The sequence below is a fragment of the Rutilus rutilus genome (assembly GCF_951802725.1).
Source record: "Rutilus rutilus genome assembly, chromosome: 12".
NCBI classification, from domain to species: Eukaryota; Metazoa; Chordata; class Actinopteri; order Cypriniformes; family Leuciscidae; genus Rutilus; species Rutilus rutilus.
In genome coordinates, this window is record NC_140217.1 from 8,786,210 (window position 1) to 8,802,801 (window position 16,592).

General features: G+C 39.1%; 1 protein-coding gene across 1 annotated transcript in view; it reads right to left on the reverse strand.

The window, feature by feature from the left end:
• The window catches only part of dnah9l (dynein, axonemal, heavy polypeptide 9 like), a 48,711-nt gene extending 32,476 nt beyond the window's left edge, over positions 1–16,235 (reverse strand). The window contains exons 1-23 of the mRNA XM_084426244.1: positions 16,181–16,235; positions 14,948–15,091; positions 14,661–14,845; positions 14,368–14,563; positions 13,706–13,805; positions 13,092–13,303; positions 12,744–12,986; positions 12,120–12,287; positions 11,544–11,660; positions 11,237–11,374; positions 9,293–9,417; positions 8,983–9,178; positions 7,759–7,863; positions 7,475–7,647; positions 6,442–6,664; positions 5,129–5,458; positions 4,640–4,894; positions 4,158–4,327; positions 3,706–3,928; positions 3,511–3,627; positions 698–784; positions 328–486; positions 74–157 (exon numbers count right to left, since the gene is read on the reverse strand). Coding sequence (XP_084282370.1) covers positions 74–157; positions 328–486; positions 698–784; positions 3,511–3,627; positions 3,706–3,928; positions 4,158–4,327; positions 4,640–4,894; positions 5,129–5,458; positions 6,442–6,664; positions 7,475–7,647; positions 7,759–7,863; positions 8,983–9,178; positions 9,293–9,417; positions 11,237–11,374; positions 11,544–11,660; positions 12,120–12,287; positions 12,744–12,986; positions 13,092–13,303; positions 13,706–13,805; positions 14,368–14,563; positions 14,661–14,845; positions 14,948–14,977 — 3,636 coding nt within the window. The 5' untranslated portion in view covers positions 14,978–15,091; positions 16,181–16,235. The remainder of the gene's footprint in view (positions 1–73; positions 158–327; positions 487–697; positions 785–3,510; positions 3,628–3,705; positions 3,929–4,157; positions 4,328–4,639; positions 4,895–5,128; positions 5,459–6,441; positions 6,665–7,474; positions 7,648–7,758; positions 7,864–8,982; positions 9,179–9,292; positions 9,418–11,236; positions 11,375–11,543; positions 11,661–12,119; positions 12,288–12,743; positions 12,987–13,091; positions 13,304–13,705; positions 13,806–14,367; positions 14,564–14,660; positions 14,846–14,947; positions 15,092–16,180) is intronic.
• Between the last annotated feature and the right edge of the window lie 357 nt (positions 16,236–16,592).

Sequence of the window (16,592 nt, forward strand, 5' to 3'; positions counted from 1 at the left end):
CACTGGTTCTGTTCTCATTTTTTGCACATGGTGAACGTTAAAGACAGACAGAACTTTACGATGAAAACTGTACCTTAGCAAACCTTCTGAGCTCCATATCCATCTGTTCCACATTGATCTCCTTCCATGGAGTCTTAGTCCAGTCTGAGATGCAGGACTACATTACCCATCATTCCCAAGAGGATGCCAACCAGAGGAGAATATTGGGTTAACATTTTGGAAAGTTCAACAAAGACTTTAAATGACTTTTTCTGTATGTGTGTGATCTGTGTAAGTGGGTTATTGGAAGTACTTTGTGCTGTAGATCTTGTGTGTAGTAAAGATTACCTTGACAAACATAACCATATCCCAGACTGCTTTAACCAGGATGATGTCTGACCGACACTGTCGAAGTTGTTTGTAGTCAGGGAAACTGACCTCGAACAGATTGGCTGTTTGTTGAAGCTTAGACATCTCACTCTCCAAATGAGCCACCGCACGATTTGTCTACACAGAAATGCAGATAAACAAAGAAATTTATTCAAGCACATTTAAACAAATAGAATGTATATCATTTATATATTTTTTTTAATGAGCAAGCACCATCTGGGCTAGAACAAACATTTCAGCAGAAAAATAAAACCTTTTTATACACATACACACTCACTCATTCAGACACAAAATAGTTTTTTTTTTTTGTTTTTTTTTTTAAGAGCACCTTGTCGATGAGTTTGTATGGCTCCTCCAGGCTGATAAAGAATATGGGCTCAGTGCGGAATTGTTCCCTGAATTCATGCTGTTTAACCTAGGAAACAAACCATAAATGCTCAACAACATCTCCACCCCTCTATATACAAAAGTTCTCAACAATAAGGATTTTTTTCTGCTGTCTTGGACAAAAACTATTTACTGGTCCCACCACAAAAACCTTGTCTTTATAGCCACCAGAGGGCACTCCATCCCAGATAATTGTCATTCCCTCACAAACCACATTTCCCAGAACTCACTGCCAGTTCTCATCATCTCTGATTATATTCAACTGTCTCATTATCTCATTACCTCAGCCTTTAAATTCGTGTATCTCTCAGGGTATGCTTACACAATACTGTTTTCAACTAAAAACATAAAACGTATGCGTTTTGCCTGAAAACGCAAACTTTTAAAAACAGTCTCCATGTAAACAACAAAAACGCAAATCTCTGAAGACGATGACGTCATGCATATGCGCATTACGTGTTCTGTCTATAGTGTTTCATCGTCATCTAAATCATAGATATCATATATAAACGCTAGATGTCTTATGGCGCAGTCACTTCCGGCATCATCGTTCGGCCATCTTGTCACAGTGCTCTGTGCATTAAGGTGAATGATCAGCACGCACACAAATCCTCTTATCTCGCTGAAATCTTGACAGATTTACAAACGGTTTGGTTTCTTACAAACGTTATTAACGTGGCTATAATTCCGAATGCTTGAACATGTAATAATAATAATAATAACTTTGACTTTTATAGCGCCTTTCAAGAAACCCAAGGCCGCTTTACAAAGGGTGGGAACTGGTTGGGGGGGGGGAGGTTAGAGAGGTTAGAGACCAAAGGCCTCTGTGAACAAGTATGCCTTGAGGTGCTTTTTGAAAGACAACAGTGTGGGGGCATGACGTATGTGGAGAGGTAGTTTGTTCCAGAGGGTGGGGGCAGAAACACAGAATGCTCTATCACCAAAGGTCCGTAGCCTGGTGCGAGGAGTGGCAAGCTGGTCCTTGTCAGAGGATCGCAGGGACCTTGGCTGTGAGCAACGGTGGAGGAGATCTGCGAGGTACTGGGGTGCAAGTCCATGGAGTGATTTGTAGGTTAGTAGCAGGATTTTGTATGAAATGCGGGATTTGACAGGGAGCCAGTGAAGCTTCTTGAGTGTGGGGGTGATGTGCTGCCATGGCTTCGATCGTGTCAGGACCCTAGCAGCTGAGTTTTGGACATACTGCAGTCTATCCAGGGTCTTACTGGGCAGACCATACAGTACACCATTGCAGTAGTCCAAGCGGGATGTGATGAAGGCATGGATGAGTGTTTCAGTCACAGAGTCAGAGAGTGATGGCCGGAGTCTGGAGATGTTTTTGAGGTGAAAGAACGCCGACTTGGTGGTGGTTTTGATATGGGCCTGGAGTGAGAGTATGGGGTCCAGGATGACACCAAGGTTGCGTACCTCTGGGGATGGCCTGATGGTATAGCCATCCACAACCAGGAAAAGATCACCAACCTTCTTAGCCAGTGATGGGGGGGCCACCACCAAGAGCTCCGTCTTCTTATTATTAAGTTTGAGTAGGTTGGCAGTCATCCAAGTTTTTATTTTATGCAGGCAGTCGACAAGGGATATGGGAGGAAGCTGAGCCGAGGGTTTGGTGCTTATGTAGAGCTGTGTATCGTCAGCATAGCAGTGGAAACTGAGTCCATGGTGACGAATGATTTGACCAAGGGGGAGCATGTAAATGGTGAACAGAAGGGGGCCAAGTACCGATCCCTGGGGCACACCATGATTGACTGGAGCAGGGGTTGAGTTTGAGTCTTTGATGGTGATGTATTGTTTCCTACCGGAGAGGTAAGACTGAAACCAGGAAAGAGCAGAGTCAGTGAGTCCTAAGTATTCATGAAGGTGGTTGAGGAGGATGGCGTGGGAGACAGTGTCAAAATGTATGTTATAATTTTTCATATGTATGCAGTGTATGTATGCAGTGTCATAACTACATCTCTGACGTTTATAACAAACCAAACCGTTTGAAAATCGGTAGAAAAATGAGCAAGTTATGGTTATTTAAAAGTACATGCACCATTGAAGTAGTGAGCGAGTACACTGTGGCAAGATGGCCGCCACGTGCGGACGTCGACCTCCATTGGCCAGCAGTGCGCACGAGACATCTAGCCTTTATATATGATATCTATGATCTAAATGGCCTGGCAGCAGAATACAGCGTTTTTAGTCGTTTTCGCGGATCCGTGTGAATGGGGATCGTTTTGACAATGGAGTTGTCTGTACGCGGAAAACTCAAAGGAAAAACTTCTCCATTTTAAGCATATCGTTGTCGTGTAAACGTACCCTCAGTCACTCTTTGCGAAGTCTTGTATGTGTCAGCACTGCATTTCTGAGTGCTCTGTCTTTAGTTTCTCAAGTTGATGGTTTTTGATTTTATGCCTGGTTCCTTTGGATTTCTCTGTTTTGCCTCTGCCCTGGACTCTGTTAATGTTTGGACTGTTTGCCTGTGTTTTGACCTTTGCCTGTTTTTTGGATTACGTTTTCGGATTACCTTTGTAAAGAGAAAATTACACTAAGTGATCATCTTTTTAAGCTTGCATTAATTAGACCTGTTTTGGTGACACATTTGGTTTTCTGTAATGTATAACACTTTGCAAATTCTGTGATTTAAATTTGTAACTAAGTTAAAGGAACTTTTTTTAAAAGTTGTCATGAACTGCTCGAAGACGCAAGGGTTGAGGATCCAAATGCAGTAGTTTATTTTAAGTTTTTTCAGCCTCTCACCTCAAACCGAACACACTTCCTGCGGATGACAGCAACTTCATTGGACTGGAGAGGAGCAACCTCATGTTTTACTGTAAATGCTACCTTCTTAAGATTCTTCCATTTCTCCGGCAGGGACTGTGAAAACACATGGGCATGTGAGGTGGTAGTGTGTCTAGTAAAGCAGCAGAATCAGATGCATGTAGGTGAAGTTACCTCCAACTGTATGTAAACATGCTCAGGAAGCTGCTGGTTGTAGGTTTTGAGCAGGTTCGCGGTAGCTTTGAGAGGTTTGAAATGCTGCTCTGTACTCAGCTGGCGGTCTCTGATGGCCATCAAGTGGCCCATGATGTCCACCAGTTTGCCATAATCCCCATCGGTTACAGTCTTTGCTAACCCGATCTCTGTATCCTCAATAAATGATCCTAACTCTTGCACACTGAGACAGAGAAAGATGTGATTGGTCACTGCATCATTATAATTGTTGTAGCTGAAACATTTCTAATGTACGGAGCCCCGCACATGACATGCAGGAAAAATCATGCACACGATGTACTTTTTTTTCTTGCATGTCATGAGCGGGGCTCTGTACTAATGCTTTGCACTAGTATGATTTATTGGGGAGGTTCTTATGGGAAAAAGTGAATTTATATATAAATAAATATTACCTGGCATTAACATGGTTCAGTAAGTGTTCCTTAAACATCCAGCTCCATTTTTTAATGATGTTCATCAGCGATATTTTAAAAGGTTTTATGTCCACCTGACACCAGCCACAGAATACTCTCTTCTCCTCTAATACGCGCACCTTCTCGTAAAGTTCCTCAAACTCACTGATCTAATGAGAAACAAGTGAGAGAGAGAAAGAAAAGGGAAACTTTTTACGCCAAGAAAATTAGGTCTTTTCCCATTTCTGCCAAAGTAATTGAAAGATAATGCTTAAGATAAAGTCATGTTTTTTTACTGTGAGGTATAAAGTTTCAGTTGTGAGATAGCATTAACGAGAAATAGTCATATTTCTTAGAAATTTTCGAAAAGTCGCAATTACAGATTTTTTTTAATCTAAGGCGAGGCTTCTAGAATTAGATCACATATTTAAATAACACAAAATATTGTGAATTTCAATCCTCACTCCATGACTGACAGATACCTGCTCTCTGAAGTTTTGCAGTTGGGGTGGATTCTTGGGCAGTTCATAATCTGCATAAAGCTCCGCCTCCTCGGCAGAGAGGGCGTGTCCATAGAGCAAAAACTGCCTCATAAACTCCACCCTGTCTCCAGTCCAGAGGTAACGATAGGAATCGAAGGAATGTTGGAATTCTTTGACCTTTGCAATGGCCCCACGTGCACGGTGTCGCACCAGCTGAGCTAACTCCACTAGCTCAGGTATCTGATCTACATCCGCCTAGGGAATAACAGACATAGTCAGACTCGTCGTGTAGCGAAGAATAGTTATAAATCTTTCCAGAAAGCACTACTCATTTAGATCAGGTGGCAGGCTTGCATGAGAAAAATACATTTCCAATCATTCTCTGATGAGCTTTAACAACCGTTAAGCTGAAATGATCTATAGTTCATACACTGTGAACATGAACATATGTGCAAGACATGCATACGGATATACACAGTTGTTACACACCTTGTAAGTCTTAGATTGTTTGCTCTTGGCCACTCTTTTCATGAAAGAAGCCATTTTAAAAATATCTGACACCATCTGGTCAATGATATCATAGAAGTTGCCCTTCTTGGAGAGGTTGAGTGAGGGGTAAAAGGTCATGTCAGAGGTCAAGGTCAGCTGAACTTCGAACAGAGGATCAATGTGGAGCGCCGGGTCCGTGTTCTCAACTAAGTACTGCAGGGAACATCGCACAGCACTGCAGAACCCAGTAAGAATGTTTCTGTCCACATGTTCTGTGTAGGACTGCCAAGCATCTGAGTCCAAATCAGCCCCAAGCAGCTCAGCATTCTCCTGAACAAGAAAGAAATCACATGAGAATCCACTAGAATAGTTAAACAATTTAAATCTAATTTTAGAAAATATTTATTTTATTTTTTAATACGATTAAGTATTAAACGAAAATACAATATAATATGAAGTTACGTTGAAGTAAAGCCTAATTAAAAATTAATTGGGTAAAATAAAAAATTTACAAGTATATGACTTGCACATCAATAATGATTATTTTAATGACTTATATATAAAGTAGAGCTGGGCAGTATGAAGACATATATATCGTGGTGATGATAAAGTGTCTATCATTAGATATTTTGCTATTTTGTGTATGCTGAGATTTTTTTGCGATAAGGTTTGTTGACACGTTAAGAGCAATTAAAAACAAGCATGAATGAAAAAATAAACTGCGGAACATGCTTGATGTTAAACAGAGTTATGAAGTGCGATATTTTTACTTTTGAATATTCAATCTCTGTGGTATTTCTTACGTGAATGCTACCGTTAGACCTACAGTACCTGAAAAACCTGCCACTTTTTATTTCATTTGTATCTTTTTTAAGGCCAATTCACACTGCACTGATTACAGTACATCACTTCTTAGACATTCCACTATCCGACAAACTGCGATTCAAAATGTTCATTGAAAACAAGCGGTGACTCTTGCCAACAGATGTTGACAGGGGTAGCATACTGATCTGACAACACCCGACAAATGTGACTGTTTCCGTTGAACGCCGTCTGTCGGTGAAGTGAAATGGCCTTTATACTGTATTTGTCCTGTAGTTTTTTTATTTGCATCTTTGTTGTTGTTTTAAAAAAATATCTTATTGTGAAGATTTTGGTCAAATCACCCACTCAGAATATAAAGTATATAAGTAATTTAATGTGGTTGCAAATGTATGTTATTTTAGGCACTGTGTAACAGGGTCCCTGCTCCATCTATATTAATCAATGCTTCAGAACTATCATTGTGTTGAATCAAACAGTTAAACCAACACCTGCACAAGCTCATGTATCTTCTCTCCCGTGCGAGCGACGAGAGCGTACTGCCGCTTGAAGTTCTCCTCTACGTCTGTGAGGTTGAGTAAATTGCCACGATGATTAGTCCTACGCGTAATGCAGGCAGAGTGACTGAAAACTCCCATCAGCCCCTGCAGTTTCTCCAAGTTAGCCTTGCTCTTCTGCACACGCTCCGACACACCACGCACCAGATCACGTGTGCTACAAGCACACACAAGAGTACTTGTTAACAGAAGCACCTTCGCATAATAGACCAATTATATTACATACATTTTTGAGAATATATCAGTTGCCTAGATAACAGGGAACTGTTCTTGTTCTCAGAACAAGCTAACGTTTTGGCAATGTTCTCTCAAAGTTATGACAAACATTCTTCCAGTAATGTTAATAGAACATTCATTCAGAGTTATATGGTCTTTAATAATGTTCTTAAAATGTTAGCACAAAAATCGCTCTGCGTCCATACCTTAAATTTATTGAAAGTCTTCGGGATGTGCTGGAGGAGACTTTACAGAGTGCTGGACTCTTGCATTGTAAATACAAGATCTTGACCAAAAATGTATGCACCTCCTGATGGAAATAAATGTTGTGATGTTATTTCCATCAAGAGGTGTATCAATTTTTAGTCAAGATCTTGTATTTACAATGCAAGAGTCCAGCACTCTGTAAAGTCTCCTCCAGGACATCCCAAAGATTCAATGAATTTAAGGTCTTTACTCAGCGCTGCCAATTCATGTGTGTTTTTTTTTTTTTTGAGCCTGATGAATCTTGACATTGTCATCCTGGAATATGGCCATAATGTGTGTGTCTTCATAGTTGTTTAAGAAATGAAAAGCTACACACTCTATTAATTAGGGTTAGAAGAACCGTTGCCAATCATATAACATGCTAGAAACATAATAATCACTGCAATAATGATCCAATCATAGACTCTTAGGTATTAGCATATTTAAATCCAAACAGCGACTTTTTTTTTTTTGGCCGGGCAGTGTATTTTTATTAGTTGGGTACCTCTTGATGTAGTCAGCGAGCTGCTCATCACTCCACCGCAGTTCATTTAACGCTGGCCTTAAGGTACACCTCACTTCCTCCAGCTCAGACTCTACCAAACGTAGCTCAACAGCCAGGATTGTGCTCTGCAGTTTATTATACCACTGAGTGATCTGGAACAGAGTACTGGTGTACTAAACACGCACATAGAGAGAGAGAGAGAGACAAAAGAAGATTGAAAGAACTGAATAAACAGAGCTATTTTCTTGGCAAATATAAAGGCACAGATGGCCACACAGTCTCACCATGTGAAGCATTTCCCATTTAGAGTACAGACTCACAGCAGCCTTGGGAATTTTGTGGTTCTTCAGAATTCCAAGATACTTAACTTCCCTCAAAACAGATGTCAACTAAAACAACCACATCACACAGCAGTAAACATGGGGAAAGCATTGTTTCTGAGCTTTACTTTGGGGGACAAAATATTTGTGTGACAAAAAGTTAGTTAAATCTTAAACAAACTAACTCACTCAACAATTTAGGGACATCCTACAATAACAAATAGTTTGTAAAGGGACAATAACTATAAAATTATTGATATTAGCTTTTTTTTTTTTTTTATGTCAAGTGGGTGAACGCAGCCAAGGCCATTGCATTGCAATTGTATCTTTAACTTAAGATGCAATATTGCCAGTTACTTTGTGTATTTTTGCTCCACAAATGAAAATAGTTTTGAACAAAATTCTGGGTTGTTCCTAAGGCGTTGCTAGGTGGCTTCTAGGTGACTGAAGAGTTAAATCACCCATATGAAAATTCTGTCATCATTTACTCACCAACTTGTTATTTCAAACCCATAAGAATTTCATCTTCCAAACCTGGTCATCTTTAATAATGTAAATCCTAAATTCAATCTATTAAAATGTTCATTTGTGTTTTAAAGATGAACGAAAGCCTTCAGTGTTTGGAATGACATGAGGGCGAGTAACTGATGCCGGAATTCTTTTATTTTTGAGTAGTTCTGTCAAATCGATTAATCAAGATTAATTGCATTTAACATAAAACTTTGTGTTTGCATAATATATGTGTTTGTAATGTATATATATATATATATATATATATATATATATATAATGTATATAAAAATAATAATATAGATACACACATATATCATATAAACAAACTTTTGCTAGATAAGATTAATCGATCTGACAGCACTATTTTTGAGTGAACTAACCCTTTAAAGTCGTGATCTTTCAGTTTTGACAATACCGATAAAAAATTTAGGCAAAAAAAAAAATACATGGATGATTCATTCACTATAAGATCTATAACATGCATTTAGAAAATAGATTAATTTTTATTGCATTTTATTGCATGATGGTGCAGTTAAAAGCGATCAGCAGTCTCTATGGCATTCTGGCCTCTAGATACTGCCTTAGCAAGCAGATTTAGTTAGCTTACTTAGCCAAATTTAAGAACAATAGAAGTAAAAGTAAAATATGTGATGTGAGTTCATGAATGTTTCTTACAGTAGGGCTAAAGTTCACGCTGTAAAAGCTGCTCTCCTCATCCAATATCAGCAATGGTTCATTCAGATGTGTGTGGCACAACTCATCTAAATCAACACTCCAATTAGTGTAGACTTCTTCATCCATTTGATCCAGAACCTCCAAAACACACTCACACACCTGCAACACCTGTTGTGCCTCAGGACTGTCCAATGGCCTAATACACACACACAAAGAGTTCGGCATAAGTTACATTGTTAAATATAGCACCAGAAGCAAATGTATGTTTATTTGCGTGAGTGTTGTACATGTGTGATGGGTTCTTGTTTACATATGTGTAAGCTGGCTGAGGTTACTGCGGTTTGACAGGATCCGTTCTCTGAGTTCTTGAGACCATTTCAGGTTACCAGCAACGGCTGGCATGTTTTTACCAAGGACAGGACAGCCGTTCCTCAGCTGCACAGAAACACAAACAACAGCGCAAAAGTCAGTGAGTATGCTTTTATCCAAAGAAACTTTAAGTTAAGAGCCTTGCTGTTTGCATAACCATATTTTGCAGTGTTAGAATGGTAACGCTACATGCTTAACAACTGTTGGCCAATCGCGTGCCTCATATTCATGTACTTTGTACAGTGGTGTTTTGTTCCTGAATGAATCAGTTATTTTGAATGAATGATGATGATTCAGTGACTCACTCATAAAGAAAGACAGTAATTTGTGGCCACCTACAGAGAGTAACAGAAAATTCCCGACCACGCCAGAACTACCGGTTATATAATTCATAAAATAATCAAGTATTATTTAAATATAAGCATATTTAATCCATATCAGAGAACATAGACCTAAAATCTAGGGATGGGAGAAACAAAGCTTTTTGAAATTCTCGGAACCAGTTCAAAACGACAGCTGGTGACAACTGCTGGTCAAAATGCTGTGAATGCAACGAGCATCCAGTCCATATCAAGGCTGCATCTGAAATCGCATACTTCCCTACTATATAATAGGCAAAAAACAGTATGTGACCAAAGACGTATGTCCGAATTCACAGTACTCATTTAATAGCAGGCAAAAAGTACCCGGATGACCTTCTACTTCCGGCGAGATTCTGAAGTGTGCGTATGATGGACACTTTACTATCCCAACGGGAGAATGGATGGCAGTGAAGTGACGTAACTGACACCGGTAGGTCACATGATAATGAGAACATGGAGAAAGTCTGGATTACACTTATACTACTCACATTCATATTAAATAGAACATACTTTTTTAGGGGTTGTGAAGTATTTACTTATTCAAATTAAGTACCTACTCAAGAGAGTATGCGATTTCGGATGCACCCCAAACATGTACGCTTTTGGTATGGACTGACTGCAGGGGCGAGGCCAGAAATGTTCAAGTGGGTGGGCCTTCATAAAGCAGGGTGGGAAAAGCATAGAAACATGTCCTCCTACAATTAGTATGAGACAACAGTTTAACACTGAGATTATCTCATCATAATCCAGTGTCATTGCACAATTCATTGCTAGACTTGGTTTCTTGCAGCAGTACAATTTTGACATCCAATTAAGGATTTTTAAAGTATTTACTGAATGATATTTGCTTTGCCACTTACAAATTCAACTCCACCAACGTGCAAATCTTACTATTACGTCCTTAAGTGGTAAAGATAACATTGTGGGCGGGACTAACAGAAACTGACAAATGATATTAAACTTTTCATTTTGACAAGCTTATATGAAATGCACCTATATAGGGAGAGGGAAAACTAGGAAACTAATTGTAATTGACCACTGCATTTAATCATTCTTTTAACTATATATATATAAAATTATAGTGTGATAAGATGTTTATTAATATTATTATTATTGTATATTAAATTATTTCATACATCTATTTGGGAAATGACCAACTTCTAATTGGGTGGGCCACAATTCAAAGTGAGTGTGCCCATATACCTAGGCCCACCCTTAGGCAGGCCTTGGCAAACTAGCCCAACTGAAAAACAATTAACTATCATTCTTCTTTTTATATCATACATGTGTGTGTATTAGAATTCATTGAAGTCATTAAAAGTGAACCTACATTATAAAATTGACCCGAGATCAGTTAAAACAAGTTACAATTATTGACTCGTTCATGGGTTCATCAGATCAGCGCCCTCTAGTGGCGAACTATCGGAAAGCTCTCTGAACCCCTGATAAAAAAAAAAAAAAAAAAAAGATTCTTCAAAAGCGCCAATTGCTACTAAAACTCATTTGGTAAATGTCATTCAAACCTTCTCTCTGTGGGTTTCCAGCATGTGCTGACAGAGGTTGACCTCCTCCTGGAACATGAGCAGCAGCTGAGAGTAGTTTGGAGCAAAAAGCTGGTGAACCCTCGGCCTCTCCAACAGAGTACCAAAGATCTGTAGGAGCTACACACACAGGTTTTCACTGTTAGTGACTAAAAGAGAGAATTTTCCCAAACACACTTAAGTGACTAAACAGTAAAGTCTTGTGTTTGTGTTTGGCAGACTGCATGCAAGTCTGTTCCTTCATTACTGAGCCGCTGTGTGTGTGTGTGTGTGTGTGTGTGTGTGATACCTTAAAAGCAGACTCTAAGCCTGGGGAGTGTTGGAAGGCCAAGTTTATTACTGTTCCCAGTCTCTGATCAAAATCTCTGTTCTGTTCCATGAATCGATTATAGTCACACACAAACTCCTAGAAAACACAGGGGAGAGTGTGATTGTACACATATGTATATGAATATGAGCACATACACTATTGTTCAAAAGTTTGGGGTCAGTAAGTTTATTTAATTTTCTGTTATTGGTACTTTTATTCAGCAAGGATGCATTAAAAATGACAGTAAAGAGATTTATTTCAAATAAATGCTTTTATATTTATCAAAGAATCCTGGATGTATCATGTGGCATGGTTTCAACAAAAAATATTAAGCAACACTGATAATAATAATAATAAAAAAAAAAATCTGGAGCAGCAAATCAGCATATTAAGATGATTTCTGAAGGATCATGTGACACTGAAGACTGGAGTAATGCTGCTGAAAACTCAGCTTTGCCTATTCAGCTATTCACAGGAATAAATTACATTTTAAAATGTTATTAAAATAGAAAACAGGTGTTTTAAATTGTAATAATATTTCACAACATTATCTACCTTGTTGTTGTAGTCAAGTGGATCATATTTGCTCTCTCTCAAAGTTCTCCAGCTGTCCATGAACTCGTCATTCATGCTGTACACCATATCACTGAGAATCTTTCCTCTAGAGCCGCCCAGCTCAATCCGTTCCAGCTTTAGAAAGTCCAGAGCTGAGGCAAACAACTCCTGAAAGACATACACTGAATTCATTTAAAAATGCTTAAAAAAAAGATTAATAAAATTGCTTAAAAAGTAGTTAACATCATCAAGATTTTTTTTTAAAGTGTAATAATGGTCTAATCACTGACTTTACCACATTTGATACAACCAAAGACCTAAATGATATGCACTAAAAAAAGAAAATGATTTAAGCCAAGTACAAATATTTTGTCCGTAAATGTTTTTATATAATGACGGTATTGCCAAAGGAAAAAAAAAAATAGCCTAACCTCTAAATATTATAACAACAGATCATCACAATACAATATTACAAACTCTGTATGAAGGAGTACATAGAAATGTTTGATTTTACAATCTTGTCATGCATGTTTCTTTGGCAAACATTTTAATTTTTCAGGATTTTTTTTCTGCAACCGTCAAGATCGGCTTTTTTTCAGTGGGGATGGATGTGTGTGAACACACCTCAATCATGCGCAGTCTCTCCATGATACAGTCAGTGCGGTGAAACACAAGCTCAGAGGGAAAGTCCCACGGTTTGACCGCAAGTCCTGGCCGGCCATATGGTCCAGTGGGTGTCAGTTTGTCTCTGTGCTGCTGGAAACTGCGCTTGAATGTCCAAAACACCTGGATGGCCTTCTGAACCCGGTCCATACCCTCCTCTAACTCCATTTTGAAGAGCTCCTCAGGAATTAGATACACAGACGCCTGCAGAAACATATGTACACAAACACACATTATATAAACGCCACATCATACAAAAATAGTCTAGATAAGAGGATAATAAGAATTGACATAAGTAAACAAACACACCTTGTCAGTGAGTAGGTTGCAGAACTCTGTGAGTAGCGTGACGATGCGTGCTGGGCGGCAGTAGAAGTGAGAGTGTGTCCAGATGAGAGCAAGTGTGTGAAACAGAGCGGGAATCAGAGGCTCCAGATCAGTGAAGCTCCGCTCCTCGAACGCAGCTATGGGCCGCCGTAAGGTCCTCAAGTGTAGGTCTATGTCTTCTGCCTCCATCACCGCTAGAAAACAAATGAGTAGACAGTAGCTTTGAGGGTCCAATGTGGGATTTGAACCAACAAGCTTTCACTTATCAGCCTAGATTTGAACTATAAGACCACACTACATTATGCGAATAATAACATACATATAATGCAGTTTACATCAAAATCAGAGATGGTCCTCACTGCAGAACACGAAATCCAGGGGGAGGAGTTGGATCCAGATCCAACTCCTCCCACCTTACATATACCTAAACCTACCCATCTCCACCCCCTGATCCCTAAACCCACCCCTAAACCTACCAATCTCCACCCCTTAGATCTGGATCCAACTCCGCCCCCTGGATCTCGTGTACTGCAGTGAGGTGCTACTGCAAAATCAAGTTGAATTAGAGTGTCTGTACACATTTAAGATGTGATTACCATGGTTGACTTTTTGAATAATGCCATAAAAGGAATCATAGTAACTGCTCTTGATCCTCAGCAGAATTTCCAGCACTTGATCAACTTTTGGGTTCTGCAGCTGCACAAATAAACCAGAGTTGGAGTCAATTTAAATTCAGTCAATTTTAACGTTAAAATAAACATAAAATTAGGTTGTAATAAATGACAATTGATTCTCATTTCCAGAAGGAAATACAAGTAATCGGATAACCTAGATATTTGATTAAAGCCAATAACAATTAATGTAAATGTTAGAAAGAGATTGGAAATATTACATACAATCACTGGTGTTTTTTCATATTTTGAACACCGACCATTCATCTCCAATTTTAATATATTAATCTAGTTTCTTCACCACTATAGTATCACCAAACAGGTTTCCTGGTAACATGCAATACATTTCTACAATGATAACGGTAAAAACATTTTTTACTATTTGTATCAGTAGATTTCCAAGGAGACAACAAAACAAAAAAATCTTTAAATAAAAGTTTGTCTCAATGAGATGGGCTGTAATAATGAATGAAAAATATTTTTGTCCTGCAAGCACTATAACGAAAGGTCTTAAATCCTAAACTGTGACGTCAGCACATTTAAAACATGTATAAAAGCATACACATGGAAATCGACTTCATTTCCACCTGTTTCTGGATTCCTAATAAGTTTTCTTTCTGTTTAGTCCAGAAACTGAGCTCCACTGTGGGGCCTGGGTGGTCCCCCTGGTGCAGGAGCTTAGACGAGTCCCGCTGCAGCACAGAGCCCATCAGTCCACACCACTGGATCACCATGGTCTCAATGGAGTACAATAACGCCCTGTCAATCAGACAGAAATCCGATCTACACAGACACAAATGTTACATGACAATGATGACATCACAAACTTGGTAAATGTTTGAAAAAGATGATTGAATGATTGACGGGCACACTCTCACACCTGAGCTGGTGCTCATCTTTCCTCTCCACACACAGCGGCAGGGGCAGTAGAGTTCGCCCTTGTGCTCGCCCTCTCAGTGTGACTGCTTCACTGCACAGATGCTCAAGGTGCCTGCAAATGTCCTGACCGACCACCCGTGGCCAGGCGGACTGATTCAGGGGACTTCCCAGCACTGAGACGAACACCTACGAAAACATACACTCACTAACTGTAGATTATAGTTATGATAATAATAGTTATGATTTCTATTCTAAAAGGTGCAACAGGACTGAGAAATGTCTGGTTACCCGAGAGATGAGCACAGGAGCGTGGTCCATGGGTTGTGCTGGAACCTCTCCAAGCCAGAGCTGGGTTCTAAAGGTGGTTTTGGAGATGACACCCTTCTTTTTTTTAAGAACACACAAAAGCTTGGTCCTCCAGGGAGAGGAGCTCTTTGGGGAGGAAAAGACGGGTGTAGTGCTTTCAGAAGCGAAAGCACTCGAAACAAGTGATGACTTATTTCGAATACCAAAAGCCAATCAGTGCATTGAACCTGGGAGACACTTCCAGTAGAAATGCTACATGGCCTTCCAACACAGCAAGAACACAGCAAAGCAGACTGTGAATTTTCTGTTAGTCCCAACATTCAAGATGAGTGCGTATGAGTGGATTTAATATAGGGGTGAGCGAGGCACCACCTAACTTGGGGCTAGTTGGAACACACTTGTTTTAAATAATTCCACACATGCTAGCATGACGAAACTTAGTGTATTTACTAGTTTCCATATCCACACTGTGTAAAGAAAAAAAATGGTGCCAAAATTCAGAAATCTTTATCTCTGTTTTTTGTGTTTATTTAAAATGAGACAAATCTGATATTATTTTAACCTCCAATCTGTTATTTAACAGTTGATATAGTTCTTTAATACTTCGCTAACTAGCAGAAGACAATAGCAGGGTTTAAATCCCAGTTGCACGGGTGGGGCATCAGAACTATGCTATTCTGTGATGTTAGCGATATAATTCACATTAACAACTTTTATGAATTCTATTGAGAAAATTATTTACTTTATTTCTCAGTAAATAAAGACTGAGAATCAATGTTCAGAAATTATTAATTATTATTATGTTTTGTGCTTTCCAGTGTGTTCGTTGTCAAACTCAAAAATGTCTAATTATTAAAAAATGCCATTATTTTATATGAAAAAGTTAATAATTGATTTTATTGAGAACATATTTTAGTTTGTCATGTATATTTTTTGATAAGATCAGATACAATTTTAAGCTGTCACATGGTCATGTTACAATGTGCCCCTTACATGTTACAAAATGCCCCACCTATGGGGCATGTTGTCACGTTTCACTTCCATTCTTTCAGGGTAAATAAAGAAAAAAGTATAAACTGTATTAATGAAACAAAACCACACAATTGTATTAGCCGTGTGAAATTAATGTGGGGGAAAATAAATACTCTTAAGTAGGTTTACACAAACTAAGAAAGTCAAAGAGCGTCATGTTGTGCCCGGCTCTCCCCTACTCACATGTTCATCTCCTGTATGAAGAGTTCCTCCTGGTCCCACAAACAAAATGAGATACTCTCGCGAGCCCTGGTCCAGGAAGTCAAGCAGAGCCCTCTGATTCTCCTCCAATCCAATAAAACGGTTCCATTTGTCTGTTTTGAGACGTAGAATGGTGAACGCCTGTTCCCTAATGAAGTCCACTCTCTCATCAGAGATGGCGCTCATCTTCACCTGGTCCATAGGAACACGTAGGCCTACACCGGCCTCAGCCATACTGAAACACAAAAGAAAAGAGGGGACCTACCCATGTCTTAAAGTCCAGGGTAAATTGTCCATTTAAATCTACCAACCTAAGAATGTATCATATTGTGGTATCTCTTACCTCTAGCAGACTTCTATCAGTTTTCTGAGTCTGATCCAGCTGTTTTTATAT